The following is a 22,470-nucleotide window of genomic DNA, read 5'->3' as shown; positions in this document are numbered from 1 at the left end:
CAGAAAATGAATGTTTTTTTCTTGGATTAAACATACCTTGATTGTTGAAATGTTGCCTTAGGGTCACTCTCAAGATCATGGTTATACGGTGCCTAAAAATAGTAAATAGTAGTGCTTGTATTTCACCTGGGACTGTGATTATTTTGCATAGCATGTACCCACTGTGTACTTGGCCAGTACAGCCAGTGCCTAACACCTGATAAATTCCTCTTCAGATGGCAACGTTTTTGAGTGTATAGGGTAATCCTAAATGTCATGGGTTTTTTCAGCTAGCCGGGAAATACATTTAAAAGTTATCCTTTTTGTATTTTAGAGGTGACCGAATACATTTCTATAAAATTAAAAAATAGGCCCTTTTTACTTTACAGAGTTACATAAATGCTAACTATTGCTGTTAAGATGAAGTTACACAGGATGTCATTTCAACAGCAAGGTTACTTGGGGTTAAAACTAAATATATCTCAGGTTCTAGCACTCTGGAGTCCCTCCAGGAGAGCGAGTGGTCATCCTTCTCCCTTTCCTTTTCACTCTTCCTCATCTGTCCCAGCCCTTTGGTCTTCAAGATGGGATCTCAAAGTACTTAGCTGAAGGAGTCTTGTACCTCACTTTACCAGTATGTGCCCAGTGGGAGCCTATTTTACTTTCCAGATCTATTATTTTACTTTCCAGATCTACCCAAACAATTTCAATACTGGACACAAAACAGCTGAATGGAAAATCACATTGGTGTGGAGGTAGTGGGCACGGTTAAGATCTTAAAACCTTAAAGACACCTGAAATGCTATCACTGCATGCAATACACGTGCACACAAAATAAATGCCCCATAGGCATGTAACAGTGAAATTGCTTTCTCCCAGTAAGTTAGTAACTGTTTTTCTTCAGAAATAATTTCACTGATGATCCTTTCTTTGTTGTCTGGACAGCTCATGCAGCAGAGCTACTGCTGTCTTTCTTGATATTGTCCATGTACGGAAACTCTTCAGTGTGGACCAGAATAGCCCTTGCGGTGTAGATGAGGACATAGCACCCAGCCGGTTTTGTGGCCCTCTTAGCTTGTAAACAAAAATCCTATGCAACAGATAAGCACTGGACAGAAGTTGGCCTCGCTTGCATTTGTTCCAAGATAAATTATATTCCTTGAAAAAAATATATGGAATGCATGCTAGTTACTAGGGATCTTTAACTGTAGGCAAACAAACAAGTTTTATAATTCGAGTTAGTTTGACGCAACCAGCCGAACCGCTAGTGTCAGCCATGTATTCAGAGCAGTGCAAAGCACTGTAGAACTTATGACAGCATACGCAGGAGAGTACGCAAATGGCTCAGGGACTTTCTTCTCTATTCAGACACTTTAGACTGTAACAGTATCTAATAATTTTATTAGGAATATCAGTTTCTCATTTTATAGCTGGACTGAGTGATCTGAAAGAAGTCTGCTTGCTTTAGCAAAGATTTGAGTGACCAAAGTGCAGACTTTTCTTATCAGAACAACTGATAGATGCCTGCCCTCATGCTACTAGCATTTTATCCGAGACAGAATGATGACAGTAAGGAAACATCAGAAGGTCTTAGGAATCCTCCAATTTAGCCAAAGTAGCTTTTAGCAAAATGAACTTGGAACCAAATAAAATCGTACTTTCTCTGAGCTATTCTCATTTGGCATCTACTCAGGCAACACAGAGAGGGCAGCTCTGGAAAGGTGGATTCACCTTACGGAGAGTATGAAGTAGAGACTGTCCCTTGCATCTAACAGCACAGCAACACCAGCTTCTGGGGGACAATTACTTTGCTTTTAGTAGAGATCTCACTCTCTAGCTGTAGCCCACCTTGGCTAAGAGCTGAATTAGCGATTTTTTTCCCGGATGGTCAAGCTCTAGCTAGCGAAGTATTATGGTATTTTGAATAGTCATGTTGACTTACATAGAGATATCCGTGTACGGGAAGTTCAGAAACATACCTAAATGCTTTGCTAAATAAGCCGGCCAACTGCCAGTCCCTTTAGGACAGAAAAGGAAACCGAAGGCTTTGCTTTAGGGCCGTGCAGTTCTGCTGGGGGAGGCCTGAAGATCTGCACTGGCAGAAGGGATAGAGAAATAAATAAATCTTACTATAGATTCCCTTAGCTAACATTCCTTGGTTCTGTTTTATTTATCTATGGACAGGTTTATAATGTACTTTGATGCTGAGCTCATAACATTCTTAAAAGGCATATTTAGTAAGCCTCTGAAGAGAAGAACCAGTTCTTAGATGAAATCGGAGGCATTATGCTTCAGTACAGTAAGAAATTAAACAAGTATTCACGCTACTTACATTGCTGAGAAAAGCTATGGGAACCATACTGGCTAAACCTCAATTATGCATTAATGGCTGCCCTGAGATCACGCTCTAAACCAACAGTCCTGTCAGTCAGATGCCAACTTGGAAGCACAGGCTAAGAGACAGCGTGAGCCGGTCCCTCACAGTGCCGAGTCCAGCACCTGAGGCCACAAAGGCTGCAGGCTGCAAGCAACTTGTGAGGCAGCAAGATGGATGGAAGATGGACAAGGAGTATGGCACTGCTGTGTGGGCTCTCTCAGAGCAGCATATATGCAGCTGTTTTGTCTTTTTATGGAGGTAATTCACCTGTAGAGATGGTAGAAGAGTTCACTATAGATACGGTAAAAGAGTTAACACAGGAACGAAAGAGGAGTTAAGTAAAAGCAGACGTGCTGCAAAGTGATATTAGAACCACCCAAGGAGTTGCATCGGCAGAATGGAGTAGTCATAACCTTGCTATTATTATTGGTCCGAGCATCAGAAATGCATGAACTCCAAGCTATGCGCCCACACAGGCCAAGCTCATAGTGTTACTCAAGCTAGAGATCTGTATGTATGGACAAAAGTCAGCTTGGGACAACACTGAAACTCATCCTTTAGGAAAGAGAAGCCTAAGGAACCAGATGTGACCTTTAGTTACTGAACTACTTCAGAAATATATTTCTTCTTTACAAAGAAACAAGGAATCCAAGATTGTCTGTGTTTGTATTTTGAAATTGCCCGGTTACAGATTTTTTTAATTTCTCAGTTACACTTGGTCCAAATAGTTTAGACAGAGGATTTATTGGCAGTTATTTTTTCTTAGGCAAAGTGCCAGTGTCCTCCTTTAAACCCCTGCTTCTGCTCCAGCTGATCCCAAGCACAAATGTGAAGGCTTAGGTGACTTCATACTCCCTAGACAGAGCTTCCAAACTTACATTGTGTAAAAGCTTGATATAGCACCTCTGTATCTATATTGGGAGGAGTTGCATAAAGCAGCTAGATATGTGGTTATTGTGAGTACTGGCAAATTCTGCCGCTTTTTTAACTTCTGATGCCAAGCACTCTGATATATCTTGGAACACAGTTTGTGCCATTTGGAAACCCTGCCTTCTGCCCACTGTTCAGGGAAAAAGAAGTTGAGTGAAGAGAAACCAACATAAACGTGATGTGCCTTACGTGTCAAAAAGCTTCAAACCAAAAATTTAAAATCAGTGAAAGACCTTGCTTTTTCAGGCCAAAATGGTGCTTTCACTTTGATAACGGCTGAGAACTTACCTTGTAATACTGCATGCAGGCTATTTGGTACCTTGATCTTTTGCAAAACACTGGGGCGCTTAAAATTAATAGATGGAAACATTAGCATAAATGTTAACTAAGAATCCCAAACAACAAAAAACAGTCTATGTATAAAAAACATCTTGGAATTTCAAGGGCGGGGGGAATATTTTCACCAGTGTGTGACAATTCTCTGCACTTTGTGGCTGCTTGATAGGGAAGTTTACATTGCTTCTCTTCTAACAAAAGGTATGTTTGTGAAAAGACAAACAGTAACACCTTTTCCTGGGCTTGATCACAGAAGAGGGAAAGGCCTTCCATAATTTCTTGGTATCTTGACTGGTGTTCATTTCACATCTTGCCTTTCAATCCAGGGATCTCTAAACAGCTTACTAACTAGCAATTCTTCTATCTGCTATCAGAAGGCTTTAAATCATCAAGTGATTAACAAGGAAAAATATGTCAGAGAGGGGAACTTGTTTTTATGTTTGCAGCTTAGCTTGGGCAGGTTGTGTTGTGCTGTGCTCAAACAGCGACTTGATACGGGCATTGACATTCCAGGCTAAATTCAGAAGGAATTCAAAGCAAGGCCACAGTGACCTGCACGGACTTATTTGCATGTTCTTTTCCTTTGCTATGTGCCTTTTACCACCTTATATTACTCTCCCACGTTTATCTATATGAAAGTAACACCCTCCTATTTTTAAATTGCTTCTGAATTTGATCTAGACCCTTTCCTTTAAAAGATATGTTCACGGTTGTGCATTTGATCTGCTGTACTGGAGCTTGTTCGCAGCAGACCCACTGACATGCAAACCTTGTTTTTGCATCTGACATGTCAGCATATGGTAAGTCTAATAGCACACTTACAGTGAGGCACCACTTTGGAGCTGACAGGCTGCTAACTTTTTAAGCTGCCTCTCAGCTGTAACGGAGAATATGACTGCTCTTAGTCGTTCTTCAGCGCGAAGAAGTTCATCTGAAGTCCTCCTGTGGCTTCAGCAAACCTCTTTGACATCACCCAAAATGAATTAGAAAGGCTCACTGAATCAATTCTTGGCTGTCTTCTTTTAGCTGCAGGTGAGAGGAGGCAAGGATGGATCTGATCCCTTCCCCTCATGTCCTCAGGGCAAGAACAGCAGGTTGAGCCCCCTGTTCTGTTCCCTCCAGCAACCTGCCGTGCCTCAGTGCAGCGATGAGTGTTCCACTGGGGAGTGTTTGTTGTGCGGATGTGCGAGCCCAGCCCCGAGGCTGGCACACACAGCAGCTAGACATGCTCAGGACTGGCACAGCTCCTCTAACTGGAAGGACAAAAAAAAGAGCAGTAGGAGGAGGAATGGGATGGCTGGAAAATGTGCCTCTTAAAATGTCATGCACCATTTTAGCTCTCACCTTTTCTTAGCATTTGTGTTGCATCACTTGAGGCACAAGGCGAAGGGAACAGAGCAAAGGAAGGGCAGTGGCCAGCATCACCTCTGAATTAGGGCCCTTGTGCTTAGCACTGCTCAAGGACACTGAAAGTTTTTTTTTTAAATAAAACCTAAGAGGGAATTTCTGCCAGAGTAGTGATGTTTGGATAAAATCAAATGTGCCTACAAAAAACTTAACTGCAGTGAAAATACAGAATTTATGAAGACTTAAAATTTCCCTTCATATTTAGACAATGTATCTAAACAAAAAGATTTTTGCTTAGTTCTTTCTTGGCACATTACATTTAAATTATGACATATGTGATGGGAGAAAATGACCAACGTGAACTGGCTGTGCTCTCTTCTGGTTCCCCTTTGAGGCAAGTGTAGGACACCATAGCAAAGTGCTGTGTCAGTACCCATTCTGGGACACTGCTCAGACACAGAACAAAGCCTCCGAGAGACAGAGCCTCTAACTCAACTTATTTCCTAGCCTGGCATCCTTTTTTTCCATCACCATTTCCTCCTGCTCTCTGCCTCCTACTCCAAGTTAGACCCAATTTAATACATAATTCCAGACATTCCTATTCAAAAGTGTCCCCTGGCAGGAAATCAGTGCCCCATTTTTCAGATTAAAAAAAAAAAAAAAAGCAAACTAAGCATTTTCTCAGAATGTACACTCATATCTCTCTTACTGACTCTAAATCCCTGCATGTGCATTTTGCATCAGCCATCCTATCACCTGCCTTCTGAGCCAGGCTACCAAAGACAAATTTAAGGTGGATGAGTAGTCAGTTATCTGCACGAATGAAGTCTCAGTGGGTAATTGAACTCATTACTCCTAAGACTTAAAAAGGAAGAAAACTGGTTTTAGATATGATGCTATGTGTCAGCAATGGAGTCATAATACGTTTCGGTAGTCTTACCCTGCTAAAAGTATGCTGACTCAACAGTTAAAATATTTTACAACATAACAGTGGCTGAAAGAATTCTACAGTAGTTTGGCCATAGGTTGTTGGAGTGTATATAGTATGGTATATCTGTAAGTCCCCTTTCCCTCCTGCTAGAAAGTCTTGCTCTAGTTCCTTGTTTCAGATCTTTGACCATATGACTCTTCTGATAAAGCATGAAAACATCATCATTCAGCTGTGAAACTTATACCAATAATAATCTGCAGGGAAGGCAGCAGATTTGCTCAGCTGGTCTGCTGAACCACTTCTTCCATAAACAATACAGACAGATGAAATAAATATTAGGCAACACTTCTTGAAACTATCGTAGGTTTTTTACGGTGTTTCTTTTTGGCATTTTAACAGATTGGTGTTGGTTATCACCATTCAAGCTGATTGAATTATACTGGCACTGAAGTACAGAAACCCACGTATTCAAAGGAACCTCATGCTCCGTTAAATTTGTGCAAACTATCGTGGCTGTGGGGATGATGCACAGTGAAACTAGAATTGTCTCAAAACTTGGAGTACATCCCACTGAATGGCTTTGTAAGCATCTCCTTGACCCATCAAGACAAGACTGGTAGTAGGAGTTTCAAGTGGGAGTTTCCACCCATGTTATTACTTGCATTGTAAGGGTTACACACTGAGTGTGGTAACATTGTTCAGGGAAAAGTCTTCAGGAGTATAATTACTCTTTCAAATTCATATGGATAAAGAAAGGAAATGACCCTAAGAACAGAGGACCTCAAAGACCTACGAAAGCAAGAGGAATATCTCTGTTGACTTAGCTGAGAACCTATCATTAGAAATGTCAGCCGGAGAATCATGGCAGGGACCTTCTATATTTATGTGGTAACACGTTATTCATAAGTTCACACTAGTCTGATGTGCTTACACTGGAGTAGGTCTCATGTTTTTCAGAAAATCTGCAGTTTCGTTAGGCACAGTTGTTTTTAATTAATGTTGCATCCAACTCTAATAGGTTTACACAGTTTAAACAAAATAGAGATTAATGCCTTGTTTTGATAAAAATGGTAGAAAGAAGGTTTTACTAATTTCAGCAAACTGATGTAAAAAAAAAAGATGTCTGAGTCCAGGAAGCTCCCTGCCTTGGACAGAATGACCTTCACCTGCAAGATGGATTGATTTGCCTTCATTTTTGTATATGGCTATTGTAAAAAAACAGGGCACAAGCATGAGCCTGGAATGCAATTTACAAAAGCTGTAGTGTGCTATAGACTATATTATGTATTTGCAAAGTTCACATGACATTTAAAAACACAGAGGACAAAACTAATGCAGTATTACCTGTAAAGCTTATAAGAAGGGATGCTAGAAGTAGGGCATACTAGAAGAGACATTACATACCAGTGAGTGTAAGGCTGATGTAGACCTTGTGATTTAGAGCAAGATCAATGATAGAAAGCATGGGCACGGTCCAGTGCACAGCATCTTTTTATAGAGATTTGACAATAGTCAAGAATACGTTTAGACTTGTGAAGCTTTAGGATGTAGCATATGAATCAGCAATCTTGGGTTTTGGATGAACAGATAATGAATCATCACTTCTCTTCCTCTATCTGTACTCATGTTGTGTTACATAAAAGGGCCAGGTATACTATTTTATTTTCTGGTATTATACCTGCAGGGCATTCATAACCTGATTTTGGAGCTAGCAGCCCTGATAATAAGGTGTCATTTCTAAAACAGAGACATTCCATTGACCAACACCCCATCCTGCTTTCAGCATTGCTGTGCTATGACTAGCAGAGAAGTTTCTCCTTGAACACCTTCTTCATGGCATATTAAAATACAGACTGTATGAATTATGAATAAGGCTATTATCTGGAGAAGCCAAATGCGTAATGCACGATGGCAGTAATAAAATGAATACATCATTTCTATGCTACCATTTTTATACAGAGCTAGAATTTATTTTCTCTCATGCTCACTGTTTTTATGACTACCCTGAGAAAAAAGCTACAAATGGAGCAACTTTCCTTTCCTTCGGGGGACGGAGAGTTTAAAAAAGTTAGCATTCTGGGTTGGATGGAAACAGATTTATTAAGCTTTATTTTGTAAATATTTTACTTCCCTCCATTCCCTCCCTTGGTCCCAAAAGACAGAATCACAACTTCCTCTCCCATAACAGCCAGTTGATATGGCCAGGCACTTGCTGGCTCAGGAGGTAGATAGCCTGCTCCTGCCCTATCAATAGGCTGCAAACTGCCTTTACTGGAATTCATCTCTCAGCCTCTCCTGTTAGAGCTATGCAGCTTTGCATACCAAAATATACTGCAGAAAAATATATAGGCATATGAAAAAGAATCAAGAACCTTAGGATGGGTTTTCCCTAACCCAGGAGAAGGACATGAATGCCATGCCACCCGTGCCATGTGTTATTTTGTGTCCCATCTCATTCTCTGGAAAGGGGTCCCTGGTAGAACTTCGTGCTAAAGGCAAAGAGAAAGGTTGAGGGTTTTTTTAAAAAAACTGTTATGTTTCCAAGAAGCAGTCTGATGAACATTTATTCCTCTAAATGTTCCAATTTTGTAACAAAGAAAAATTTCTTACTACCACTGGTTAAGAGAAGCTTTTTCCTTTTTTACTAGTCTGGGAATAAAAACAGAATTCCTTTTCCTCTCCAACATCCTCAGTGCTTTCTTCTTCAGAGAAAAACCCTCAGATAACTCCTCATACCCTTAAATAGTATATTATGACTAGTAAATGTATGTCAGTGTCACCAAGGTGAGATCTATGATTTTGCAGCATAGTGCAAGTTAGATGAAGTTGGTGCATGAGCTGTGTTTTGCTCAATGAACAAAGTCCATCCAGTCGCCTGGTTAACACAAAGTGGCTAAAAAGAACTAGCCAGGAAGGATGTGTGTGGGTTAGATTAGCATTTGAGCAACCTTAAGTGGTTTGAAGCAAATTTTTGTTGGTGTGGTGTAGGAACAGCATGGTGAAAGAGCAGCTGTGATTTTTTGCATTAGATGCCTTTTTAATGGGTTTCAGAAAGAAAAACTGAAAGGTTGCCAGCCTGAATGCTTAAGTGAGATGAAGTGAAGTAGTAATGAAAATCTTAGTGGCTTTTGCTAAGCTAACAGGGCAATAAGCCTTGGGTAAAAGGTTAAGGGAGATGAAGTGGAAGTGTGGTGAACCAGTTCAGTAAACTTGGAGCCAGAAGGGATGAGAAGGAGAAATGTAAATTGACAGCACGAGAAGTCACACAACCAAAATGAATTAGAAGAAGAGATAGGAAGATGGAAGCTGCAACATGTGTGGCAATAAAGATGTGGAAGATCTTAAGATGTACTGTAAGAGCAAAAGCTTCCAAAGAGGTCTGAAGTTGGCCTATCCATGTCAGCAAGCAAAGCAAATGGTTTGTGTATCAGCATTTTGGGGAAAACTTTTTTTCAGTTTTACAGATAAGTGTGAACAGGTGTCGTTTAGAAGAAGAGGCAGATGTTAAATCAAAAGTCCTGAAGGCCTGAGAGAAAGATTGCAATACTCTGTTTACAGAAGTGCAATATCCAGATATTTATTTCAGATAAAATATTTCAGATGACTGAAATCATATATGAGAGAGAGGATGATTTCCAAAACTGCCAGATTTGGAACAAAGAGTGATAAAAAGAGAATCCCCCAACCCACAAATAAAATGTAACTTATTGTATGCCAAAATACCAATGAGATAACTGCTGTTTCCCAAACAAACCAAACAGCCCTGAAGAAATTGCACAAATTTCTATGTACCAACCTGTACAGAGGCTTTGCCACATCAAGCAAAGAAGTTCTGCTTGTGTTCTATGTATGAGAGAACACCATGGATCTTGCTTAAAATCCCGAAATAAAGGCCAAGGGAAGTGATTATTCCCCTCCATGGGGCACTTGTGAGGTTGCATCTGGAGAACTGTGTCCAGTTCCCTCAAGAAGAAAGCCTCATGGACTAACTGGGGTGCAAGCAGTGGAGGGTCACCAAGAAGGTTAGGGGACTGGAATGTGCTGCACAAGATGAGGCTGAGGGAGCTGAGTTTGCTTAAGTTGCAGAAGAAAAGGCTAAGTAACAGCAGGCCAGAGTGCAGCCTCCCACTGCTGAAAGAGGAAGCAGAGAGAAGATGGAGCCAGACCTTGCCCCGAGGTGTACAGCAAAAGGAAGAGAGGCAGTGGTCACGTGTTGCAGCAAAGGAATTCCAGATAGATAAATGGAAAAAATTACAAGAGTGGTTAAGCACTGGGACAGGGTGCCTAGAGAACCTATGGACTCTCTGTCCTTGGAGGTATTAAAAGCTCAGCTGGACAAGCAACCTGAGCAGCCAGATCTAACTTTGAAGCTAGTCCTGTTTTGAGGAGGAGACTGGATTAGATGACCTCAAAAGGTCCCTTGCAACCTCCGTTATTCTATGACTGTAATTCTCCAGAGAAGCATGCACGATTTTTCTCACTGATTAAATCCATTTTAAAGATTGCAAAACTTACTGTAAGCATTATTGCATATATGGAGCAAGCACATTTTAACAGTAAACTTTCTGTGTTCTGGGAAGCAGCATCCAAGAATAACCCAAGGAAACCAATTTATTGCAAATATGTTATTTAGGCCACAAATCTTTCTACACTCAGAGGCCCTAACTACTTCCCCTCCCATTGCAGGATGAAACAAGACTGATGCTGTTACAGCACTTGGATTTAAGAGCTTCATTCTTTCCAGCAAATCTAAACATGAAGTTAATCTCTGCATGGAATTTGGCCCCTGTGAAACTGGGAAAGTATACATACATACATACATATATATATATGTTGTGCATCCAAAAAGGGTAACTAGGTCAGATCTTAGGAAACTCTGATTTTATGGCTGAAGTGATTAGAAATCAGACTAAATCTGAAAGAGGAAAAGTTCATTCATCTCCTAGACCTATGCCATAGGGGAGCTTTTCCACCCTCCCCCAGCAAATCCAAGAAAAACTTGAGACAGAATTTCACTGTACTGATTTCCAAGCCTTGTTCTTCCCTTGTGACAAAAAGAACCTTGTAAAAGAACCTAAAATACAGGAATGGATCATGTCTCTTGGGTGGTAGAACAAGAAAAGGAGCATTATTCAGACCCTTCAAAGGCTTCTAAACATGCTGGGTGAACATATTGCAGATGTTAGCTGGGTCGCTGTTAGATATAGCAATGCTCATTCAGGATGAAGGTTTTCATTCAACATGAAGTCTTATGGGAATGGTAATCATATTGAAAAATCATGTGGCTCCTGCAAGGCTGTAAGGAATTGTTTACACGTGGATAAAGAAATCACATTTTTGTTTGAAAGACTGCAACGAACGAGAATACTTCCCACGTAGCTGATGGAAGTGTCTACTCAACCAACATTTGCTTGGTCACACAGGATTAAACATAAACCCAATTGCACAAAGCAGCATTTCACTTACTGTTTTCTTGGGAAGAGACTACTGATCAGCAGAGGTAACTCCTCCACCTGGGCCTAGGAAAAAGAACAGAGAGTAAACACTGATTATCTATGCACAGCAACACGATTTATATTTATGAAACATTTGGCCACAGAATCTCAAGGTTCAATCTTCTTGAGTGTGTGGTTAAAAAAAACCAACCCACAAAAAATGAGAAAAGAAATGTAGTTTCAAAAAATACTGAAATACTGCATTTCTTTCAAACATCTAGGAGGGCCTTTGCATTCTCAAAAACTGGTCTGTATTCATAAGCCAGATTTATACTCATGTATAAAATATATGTTTTGTTTTCTGCATTCTTGTGAATTCTTCATTGGAAGTTCAGATTATTCCAAGAATGAATACCTACATTCATGTTCTTCCTTCTTTCAGTTTTTCTTTCCCTTTTTACTCTAAGTAGCAGCAATTTATAAGTAACATGGCATTGTCTTTATTTCGCCTGTTGCTTACTACATACAACCAAAGCAATTATACTTTTAAAAGGCTGCATTTTGCATAAAAGCTGTTTAAGGGAATCTTGCTCAAAATATCCTGAATTTAATGCAATCACATTACACAAAACATTCGAGCAGCCTGAGATACATTTTCTTGCTTTTTCTATGTCAGTTGTTTCAGAAAGCAATGCACTTCTCTTGCACTATACATTTCCAAAGCGATGACTCATCTACCATTGACTAATCTGTCGTTAATCAGTCTTAATAAGATTAGCCATTTTAAATCAATTTCTAGCTTCTAATTCAGTCCAAAGCTTTCAGTTTCTAGGAGTTTAAATGCCTTAAATTTAAATGCCTTTGAATTTAACCTTACAATGTTCTGGGACCCAGTACTGGCAAGAACTTTTGCTATTGACTTAAAAAGAACCAGATCTAGACCCTCTGCCAGTGCTTAAGGAGTTAGGCCTACATCGTACCCTGGTGAGGCTGATTATCCTTATAGTTGCTGTAAGAGAGCATAAACCCCATCTATCTTAACATAATTTCTCAGTGAGTTGGGCTGCACACCGCTTGCCCCTTTCTCTAGGGGACGGGTGTATTCTGCCAGGCAGATCTGCAAAAAGGCCTCATTTCTACAAGCAAGCTGCAACTGGGTAGGAAACGGATATACTGTCCCGTCAAAGGCTGAGTTTTCAAACATTGTCTAATAATGAAATATCTGGCAAAGTTAAACATCTCTGAAAACTTAATATTCCCATCTCCAACTTTATGTCATTTTGTCTATTTTAAATGTTTCATTGTATTTTTTACCTTCTTTCTTTCCGAGTTAAAAGTTTATTCCAAAAGCAGCATATCCCAAACAAACATGGTTTAGCAGCAATTTCATCCTGAATGATACCAACAAAAAATGCTCTCGGAGTCTCCCAAAGCATAGCAGTATCATAATGATAAAGAGGAGTTTTGTGGGCACTGGAATACTTTTTTCCAGACTTTCTGTGATTTGTCTCTTAACAAGTGGTCACAAGTTACTGATGTCCTCTTGGTGAGGGGATCCCAAAGGCTGGAGCATGTTCGGTCAGGTTGAACCATGAGGAATGGAGTAATAAAAATTCTAAAGATATCAAAAACATCTTTATTCCTTATATGGACACTGCCAGTGCTGAAGAAATCCCTAAAACAACAATGGAGTTTCCCAGGACAAGTTTCCTCGGTATATATTCGTAACCATAAGGAATTTTCAAAGATCACCAAAGGGTTCTGAGAAGCAAGTAAAGAAAATAACCTTCTGTTAAGACTAAACAAGACTTCTGCTCACTGTATTACAGTGGATAAATCACTGATTTTAAATTTCCACAGGCTCACCTCAGTTTGGACTTCACCAGCCTTGCTATGTACCTGAATAATTACTATTTGCATCACAGTCACATTCATAGAAACCTGCTGCCCGACGTCGTAGATAATACACACTTACAAAGATTAATCTTAGTAGCATAAAGTGAATATTGAACAGAAGAGCTCAATTCAAGATAAAAAAAAAGGCTGTTGTAAACCTTGTTTGACAGTGCTGTCCCTTGACCTAATGGGCCACGTCTGTCTACTGTCACAGATATCCTTCATTCAAGCTCTGCTTCTTTCACAGGTGCTGAGTGATGCTGCAGGAACCAAATATGTGCCAGCCAAAAGAAGGTCGATGTTTTCTGTTTTCTGGTAATCCCAGTATTTTGCCTTTGGCCTAGCAATTGATTTTAGTCTCAAGCCCAAAATAAAATTAGAAACTTCCCTGTAAAATTGCATACTATAACTGCGTTGAGCTAGCATTCCTCTCCCCCCCTGCAAACAGCAACAATTTTTCAAGGGATGCATTACTATGCAAGTGAAATGGAGATTTATATTTTTTTCTCTCTGGACTTTTTGTCTTATAAATGTGGTCATGACTTAACTTTGTTCTGAGGAAATGCTTGCTTATCTTTGCTTCAGAAGGCTTCAATTAAGTGCTAAAGGCTGTTCAACTCTTTCTATATCCTCAGCTGCAACATAGCTCCTTTCTTCCCTCCTGGAGCTGTGGGGGAGGACAGCAGAGAAGCACAGCGACCTGGAAGTAATAAAGTCAGAGTAAACCACAAAAACCTTGCTTAATTACTCAATTTCAGAACACAGACTGAAAAAAGCAGTTCTTTCATTCTACTCTGCCATAAAATGACCAGAGCCAAAAAACAAATGACCAAAGCAACCCATTGCTGCCTGATAGCTGACAGAAAGGCACAATCACTCATCATCTGCTCTCAGAGCTGCTGATTGAAAAGCATTGGTTAGTTCAGACAGGTGAAGAACAGCGAGACCTGGAGGGCCGTCTGCATATAAAAGCATTCACTGTGGAGCTAATACCATATATTTGTCTTTGAACAGAACAGTGTGAACCCAATTGCCTGCTTGTCACAGAGCAACCTCACTCAACTCGTGGCAAAGTGAGCCTGTGCCTTACATTGCCTCTGCATCATCTAGGCTGCAAACTATTTCTGAAAACATACATTTAAAGTTCACCAAAACTATGGTGACTATACTAAAACTGTATTTACTATAGCTAACTTGTTGCAATTAGCTTCTTACATTTAAAGTGTAAAGTTTTCAGAAAAAGACAAAGAACTAGTCTAGGTGGTCAGTTTGGGTTTACTTCTTACAGAAGCAGTTGGAGGTACAACTCCCTATGATGGGGTTTGATTTTGTAATCAACCTTGCCTCCTCCTATATGTATATATTTCTGCCATTGCTTCTATGTGCACCTACAAATGTCAGGAAAGCTGATATGCCACAAAGTGCTGTCAAATGCACGGTAAGACAATGATTTTTTTCCTCTGCTGCTCCCATTTTAGCAGCCCTATTTGAAAGGTAAGACAGACAGACAGATCTACATTTTTAAGCTGCCGATGACAGGAGCGCTGCTGAGCCAAAATAACTGGAAACCTGAGTCCTCTATAAAAAGCGCAGCTAGGGAACCATCATTGACAGTGCAAACTGGTGTGCTACCTCAGATAACCCTGTCGGTTTGCCTCGATGCAGAGACATCTCCTCAGATGAGGAAAGAGTTACTCTGGCTCTGCACAACGCGCTCTGCTTGTATTGGCAACCGGAAACTGGGACGCCAGTCCGCGGCCATGAACGTGCTCCAGGTTACCAAGTAGGCACAAAGTTGCTGTATCCAGTCCATATTTACTGACTTGGGCAATGATCTGCCCATGAAAGGCTCTCTATCTCACTACTGGTTTTTTGCTAAGAAAACATCATGAAAGATTATGTAAGGTGATATGCTAAGTTGGGCAAAACAGATATTTTAACACAACGGGAACAAAATGTTTTATAGTGGCAAACACTGCAATGAGCTACTACACAGTAGCAGAAATATGTGTAGCAAAGCCTTGAGGTGACTCCTTTTGTGCAGGCTTCAAGCGTGGAATAAAATAATTTCCCAGGTCTTATTTAACACCTGCACATAGGTAGCGTGATATAGCAATCCCAGCTGCTGCACGTGCTCCCTGATAATGCAGCAGCCCAACTAAGTGGTGCTGTGGGGGAAGCTGCATGGACAAAGATTCAAGTAGCACAGTCTCATAAAACTTCCCCAGAGTTATCCACTCGTTTTTTATAACGGGGAAATAGAGGAGATGGAGTAAGTGCCAGCCATATGCCCAATTCTCCTTTATGCCCGCAGGGGATGTTGGGCCCTGCTTACAGCTGCCAGGCAGGCGGCTGGGGCTGGAAGTATTTGTAGCTCTTCCTAAAGAGAAATAAACCCCTTGCAACTAGCAAGGCTTCCAGAGCACAGGTACTCTTTTCTAGCACTTCCCCATGGCAAACGATGAGAACATATCATCTACCTTTGAGAGGGAGCTGGCAGTCGCCAAGAGATAAGGAAGACGGAGAGGGGAAAGGAGAGGATGTGAGTGGCGGGGTGCGACTGGAGAAGCGGAGGACCGGGGAAGGTCATCCTGAATAACTGGCGCCAGAAAACAGAGCAGTACTTTCCAAAACCTTGTCTGCATTGCCAGCTAGTGCTTCAGGCTTCATCTGTGTGACGCTTAGTGTCATATACTGGCATGAAAGGCAGAAGCTTCAGTCACCAAGGGTCCGAGCTAAGAAACTGAAGTCTTACTGTCCTATGAATACTCTCATTATACGTACAGAGACAGCGGACTGATCCGTGTGCCACGCATCAGTCAGCAGAAGTCTTCCCTCTCCAGCCCTTTCATGACTGTTTTTTCTCTCTGCTTCTACGTAGCTTGAATGCAAAATGGAGGTGTCCTTGTCACCACCCGCCATGCTCACATGCTCACACACTGTCTCCTAATAAACTCTCACATGTAGCAGTGGAGCTTTTCATTTTTTTTTTGCTCACAAACCAAGAACAGAAAAATAATCTGTATGAGCTAGAAAAATCCTGTATCATCTGTTCATCACTATAAGTCCCCTTTGCTTCATGTAGAGAACACATGAATTCCTGCTGTTCATTTGTGCATGGTCTCATCTACTGGTAAAAACTATGAACTCAGAAAATTACAGCTCACAGACTCCGTATCACATCTCATAGAGTGACCACAAGTCATCTGTTGCCCTTGGGAAAGAGCAGATGGGCCAGCAAGAAGGTGACAGCGAAACTGTCGATCCACAGAAGACCCCCAGAGCCAGTTAGCAGCCAGGGCATAGTCTTTGAAGAGCAGTAACTCGGGGATGGACCTTCTGCGTCTGTGATGCACAGCCTGCAGAAGACAGCACGCTGCCACTCATGGGCTGTCCACCCTTCCAGCATCTGCAAGGGCTTGTCAGCCTTGTGGATCCTGCGTGTGGGACCTTCTGGGAGGCAGGACACAAGCAGTAGGACAGCATTGCTATGGCTAATGCTGCGGAGGCTGTGTCCTACTGAATTTTGTCCCTTTGCTCTAGAAACAGGTAATAGATACAGTGTGGGAACTACAGCAGGGCCTGTCACATCCTCAGACAGTGCACAGATCACCATGTGTGGGAGGTGAACAGCCATCAGCGCCATTCAAATTAAATGTCCAAAAGTACTTTTTCACTGAGGACAAGGACAGTTATATTCCAGCACGACAGATTTCTGGCCCTGGCAACATTATCTTACAATGCAGGGCTCCAGCTCCTTTTCAACAAAGTTGACAGTCTGTAATTTCAACTGGGTATTACTTTTGTTCCACTAAGTAACGTCCTTTAGCAGTGACTTGAAGCAGTCCTCCTTTGACATGTGAAACAATATCCACTTCACATGGAAATCCCATGTAGCAAACCCGTGTGCTTTTTGGTTGCTTGAAAAGGCGGGTGTTTGAGCAAGCCCACTTTGAAACTCCTGCCTGCCTTCCAGCTGCTCTGTTGAGGCCTCTTCTCCTGCCTTTCCAAAGGAGGACCAGAGGGTAAGGCGCAGTTTCGGAGCAGGCTCCTGCAGCACTGTAGCTCCCTGCTCCCCTCCGGCCCAGGCCAGGCAGACCAAGCCCTGCCAGGGAGGGCTGCGCTCGGCTACCCCTTCCAAACACTCGCAGTAAGAGATGAGAACCCTGAAAATACCAGGAGTAAGCGCCCTTGGCCATAAGTAAGCAATATAGCAGCGCATTCAGCCTTAGGAAGAAAAAAATAGAGGGCAGAAAAAAGAGGAGGGAGAAGAGGGGAAGAAGGGGTAAAGGGGGAGAGGAAGGAAACCGCGGGTGTCCCTGCGGGCGGGCGGGCGGGCGGCACAGGGCGCTCCGCAGGCGGGCCAGCCGCCGCCGCACGGCCGGGACTGGTGCAGCGGCGGCAGCCGCCCCCCCGCCGCGGCCGCCGGCAGCGCAGCGCGGCACGGCACGGCACGGTACGGCCCGGCCCGCCGCTCCCCTCCCCCGCGGGGCCGGGGCCGGAGCCGGGGCCGCCCCTTGGCCGCCGGCCTGGGGAAGGGCCCCATAAAGGCGGCGGCGGCGGCGGCGCGGGCGAGGCGCGGAGCGGCCCCATGCACTGCAGCAGGTAAGCGCCGCCCGCCCCCAGCCCGTGCTTTTGCTCTGCTTCCTCCAGGTGCGCGCCTGCAGGCCCGTGGAAACGACAGCTACCGGGCTGCAGCCTCTGGGGGAATAAACCCTCGAAACTCGCAGGGCTCTCCTTCCCCCTCCGGTTTTATAGGTCCTGCAAAAGCGTCCTTATGCTTGTGTGGCGCCTGCTGATACTGCGGAACCCACCTCATCTTTTGCTGGCACTTTGCTTTTTGCCTCTTCTAGCAGCCTGTCTTTTTCAGGTTGTGGTGTCAGGTTTTGTTTTGGTTGGTTGTTTTTTGCTGTTTTGGGGTTTTTTCCTCCCTCCCTCCTTTTTTGATACTGCAAAAGCTTAGGAGCAGCTGCCCCAGGAGCTGGTCACAAAAGTTGCAGAGAGAGAGTATTTTTGAAGCCTTAGTTCTTTTCCTATTAAAGCAAAGCAAAACTTGATTAATTTGATGCTGGCACTCTCCTTGTCCTACTTATTATGGCAAATACTGTCACAATAAAAAAAGCAAGGAGAAGAATTAAGAGGCCAGGAAAGATTCTGCTTTTTTTGGCAGGGCTCTGGAATACCAGTGAGAACCCTGGGAAGGAGAAAGCCATTTATTTAAGTGACAAAGCAAATGCTCTGGCTTCCCATGACTCAACAAAAATCTGCATTTCCAGCAAGGACTGCATCCTTCTCTAAAGGGATGTGCTGCAGTTGCAGCCCCTTTTTACAAATATTCAAGCTAACTGGCTTTGAATGAGCTGTGTTCTTGCACAGTGATAGTGTTTTTCATCATCTGAGAGGGAGGGTTATGAATAAATCTTTACAAATAAAGCTGTAGCATTCTTATTGAATACTTGCAGTAGGCTTTCACCATGACCTTAGGAATTATAAAAAGATGTTTTTAAGCCAGTTCTTGAGGCATGATGAGGTGAAAAAAATAAAGTGTCCCCCCCTCCTTTTTTTTTTTTTTTCCTCCTATTCACTCAGCAGTCAATGTTAACAGTGCAGAAGAGCTCTGTTACCTAGACCTGGGTTAATAGCTCATAGAAAATATTTCCAAAGGTGCTTTAGCATTTGTATTCATCTGAATTAACCAAAACCAGAGTGCCCAACAAATGCACTTACAGTTGTTGAAAACCACAGCGTGATGGTTCTGCATCAAGGTATATAGCATCCCATTTGGTGCTGTGATGCAATAGGTGACTTGCTTAATATAGTGCTGTCTCTGCTCAGAGATGAAGCAGCTGATCCAGCTTGCTGGAATTTTAAGACCTGGCACAGAGTCTGTAAAAGGGGAGTTAAAGTGGATGAGCACTTCCGCTGTAACTGGATCTGTTTTACTGGTTACTAGAATGTTCTTCTCTGTATTTTCAAGAAAATGTGTTTAATTAGCTGTCACTAAAATCTATTTTTTGGAGGTTTGGAAAAAGCAAACGAGACTACATTTGAATTGAGAGAGTTCAGAATTAGCAAGAAATGACCGAACAGTCTCACCCTAGTTCCTTAGCTTGAACTGCCAATTTTAATCTAGGTTGCATTATTTAAAGCCGTGCAAAGACAAGGCCGTGAATAATTAAGACAGTGGATGAAGCAAATATGCATTCTTAAGAAGCTTCTTACCTGATGTAACAAATAAAAACATTCTGCCTTTCTGCTCCTTTCAGAATGATACAGATCTTGGACCCAACACCCTTGCCAAGCTCCATCATGCCTGTGGACATGGCCATGAGAATTTGCTTAGCCCATTCTCCACCACTGAAGAGTTTTCTCAGCCCCCTTGAGGACTGTCAAAGAAACAACTTTGTGAACAGATTCAAACCTCTCAGACCGTGTCTTCATGTGAAACGTGACTCCGAAGCTCAGAAGAGTGACTGGAACCACTCAGCAGCCCGAGCCAAGAAGCGAGTTGTGTTTGCAGACTCAAAGGGGCTGTCCCTGACGGCGATACACACCTTCTCCGAGTTCCAGGAGCACCCTGGGTGGGATCTTCAGTTTGACCTATTAGGCCTTGAAAACATAACATCTGGCTTAAAGTTACATGAGGAGAAAAACTTGATTCTGGGTTTCCCTCAGCCCTCAGCTGACTACCTGGACTTCAGGAACCGCCTGCAGAAGAACTTGGTCTGCCTGGAGACCTGCACCCTGCAGGAGAAGGTGCTGTCGGGCACTGTGAAAGTAAAAAATGTGAGCTTCGAAAAAAAGGTTCAGTTTCGAATTACCTTTGATACATGGAAGACCTACACGGACGTTGAGTGTGTATACATGAACAATGTTTACAGCGATCCTGAAAATGATACCTTCTCATTTACCATTGACTTGCCTCCTGCCATTTCCTCTGAAGAGGAGATAGAGTTTTGCATTTCTTACCAAAGCGGAGAACATACCTTCTGGGACAATAACGAGGGTCAGAATTACAAGATTCTCCATGCAGAGTGGAAGCCTGATGGTGTTCAGATACCATCTGCCAAGAAAGACTCCGTAGATTTTCAGACTCCAGGGAGAGGACAAGAGAAAGAGCCTGATCAGCTAGGCAGTCCGAGGCTGTCCAGTGGTCTCTTTCCCCGGTGGCAGAGTTTGGGTCAGATTGAAAATTCATCACCATATTGGTGATCAATACTAGCGAGGAAGCATTCTTCCATTTGGCAAGAGAACTGTGTCAGTTTTCTGGTTCCCATACTACGTGACGAAATCACCTGGCAGGTTTTGTTGGCTGTCTGAACAAATCCAAATTCACTAGTCTGCGGGACTTGTTAAACCCTATTATGCTACTGGAGTTCTTAGCCAAAACTTACCCTTGGAAAGAAAGAAAACCAAGATAAAACCCATGTGTATGTTCACCTACTATAGAAATAGCATGCCCGTACCTTAAGTATACGCTGCTTTCTTTCTGCTGTAGACTCTCCTGCGTCACTAGGAGAGAGACTCTTGTGAGGAAGTATGGAAGGCGATGGTATCTTAGCGAGCTGTAGTAACTGCATGTGTGAGAGTATGTGTGCGTGCACAGGGGCGTTACATGAACAGAACATCACAATTCATTTTGCATCTATTAGCAGTGCAGTAGAGATGAGATGATGCTGTCAGGACGGAGGCTTGCTATGACCCTCTACATGCTTGTAGCAGAGGCAGGTAGGAATGCATGGCTAGGATTTGTGGCTTCAATACACATTAAGAAACTTGGAGAGGATAATGGAAAAGTGGGAAAAGGGGGAGAGGTAGGATATGCTGTATAACTTGGAGACGTACAATGTTCTAATTTCTTCTTTCCAAAGCTGGTCTTCTAAATTGCAGAGAAAATTCTATGGGATAAAAAGGAGAATACAGAAAATGATGCAAAGTGAGTGGTGGAAGTGACTGCTGCTTTGAGAAGACACCTCTGTCCTTGTTGGCTTTGTGAATAATAAATGTCTTGCGTTTGAGAACAAATCTAACCTTGGCTTCATCATCCTACTCACTTAGCAGGCAGATGGTTACCTTCTAATGTTAAAAGGAGAACGTGCCTTTCAAAAAAAAAAAAAATTAAAAACCACCCTACATGCCAAAAATAGGGTTACATGACAAAACAAAGTGATTTGTAAACTTCCTAGTCTAAAGCAGCATTAGACGATTTGACTCATCACCTGATCTGATCTTACAGCACCTGATGGTCGAGTATCCTGCTCCCTATTGCAAAGTTACGGATGACTTTGAACAAGTGTGTAATATAGGAAAGGTCCTTCATATTGAAGACAGTGAATTAGCTGCACTCTGTGAAAGCTGATTTCTTTAAAAGAGCAGGGTTGCTACTAGTTTTTTCTAGACTGAATATAGGCTTGCAATAAATAGAAAACTGCTCTGTTTTATTGTACCTCATTTTTTGAAGTGTTTTTTTTAGACTTCAGTAAACTAAATGTATATTTTGTATCTGTATGCTTATAATTTAGCTTTCCGAGTTGTCAAACTGTAAAGGTGATCTGTGTTTCATGGAAGACTTGCGTGAGAAATTGTCCAATACATACTCAGCAGGTGTGAATACTGGCACACATTTTAGCTGTACAGAAATGGTATTAACATCGAAATATAAATCAGATTTTTGCCTGTTGCTAAGAAGTATAATATCCTGAGTCTGAAGCTACTTGCAATGCAGTGAGACGATAAATACTAAGGTGAAATAAGCCTCTTCCACTAATTGCACTTTTTCCCTACATAACCCTTGCTGTTATGTGTAAACTAGCCATTTTAAGAATAAATTGTATTTTGATACACCTAGTTCTTACTGTGTCAGCTCAGTCTCTCTATTTCCTCAACTTCTTTAAACAACTTCAGTTGTGATATAAGGTACAACCAGTTTGTTCTGTGCCATGGGACGTTGCTAAAGCTGGCTATGGTATGGTATCTCAGGTTATCAGCTGGCATTACCCTGAAGATGAAATCCAAGCTCTTCACTAAATGAGAAATCCTCAAAAGTATTCGCCTGACGAGTTGTGTCATTTAAAAAAAAAAAAACAAAACACAAAACAACCTGTATCTCGCCAAATTTAATTGGAATATTTTGGTTTTGATTCTGTCAGGGATCTTGCTGTGCCACGGGTGAGTCTGTCTGGCAGGAGTCTGTCTTAATCCAATAGCCAGACTTACCTGCTGAGCCATAGCATATGTGA

At 42.2% G+C, this 22,470-nt stretch overlaps 1 protein-coding gene across 1 annotated transcript; it reads left to right on the top strand.

Moving 5' to 3' along the window:
- The first annotated feature begins 17,703 nt into the window (after nucleotides 1-17,703).
- PPP1R3C (protein phosphatase 1 regulatory subunit 3C) lies at nucleotides 17,704-22,078 on the top strand. The gene is made up of 2 exons (XM_009465498.2): nucleotides 17,704-17,836; nucleotides 19,498-22,078. The coding sequence occupies exons 1-2, from the start codon at nucleotides 17,823-17,825 to the stop codon at nucleotides 20,441-20,443; spliced, it is 960 nt and encodes a 319-aa protein (XP_009463773.1). The 5' UTR covers nucleotides 17,704-17,822; the 3' UTR covers nucleotides 20,444-22,078.
- Nucleotides 22,079-22,470: the final 392 nt, after the last annotated feature.

Source organism: Nipponia nippon, unplaced genomic scaffold (assembly GCF_047370975.1).
Source record: "Nipponia nippon isolate SJK-2023a ecotype South Korea unplaced genomic scaffold, ASM4737097v1 scaffold_3, whole genome shotgun sequence".
Lineage (NCBI taxonomy): Eukaryota > Metazoa > Chordata > Aves > Pelecaniformes > Threskiornithidae > Nipponia > Nipponia nippon.
This window is presented reverse-complemented; position numbering and strand designations above follow the sequence as displayed.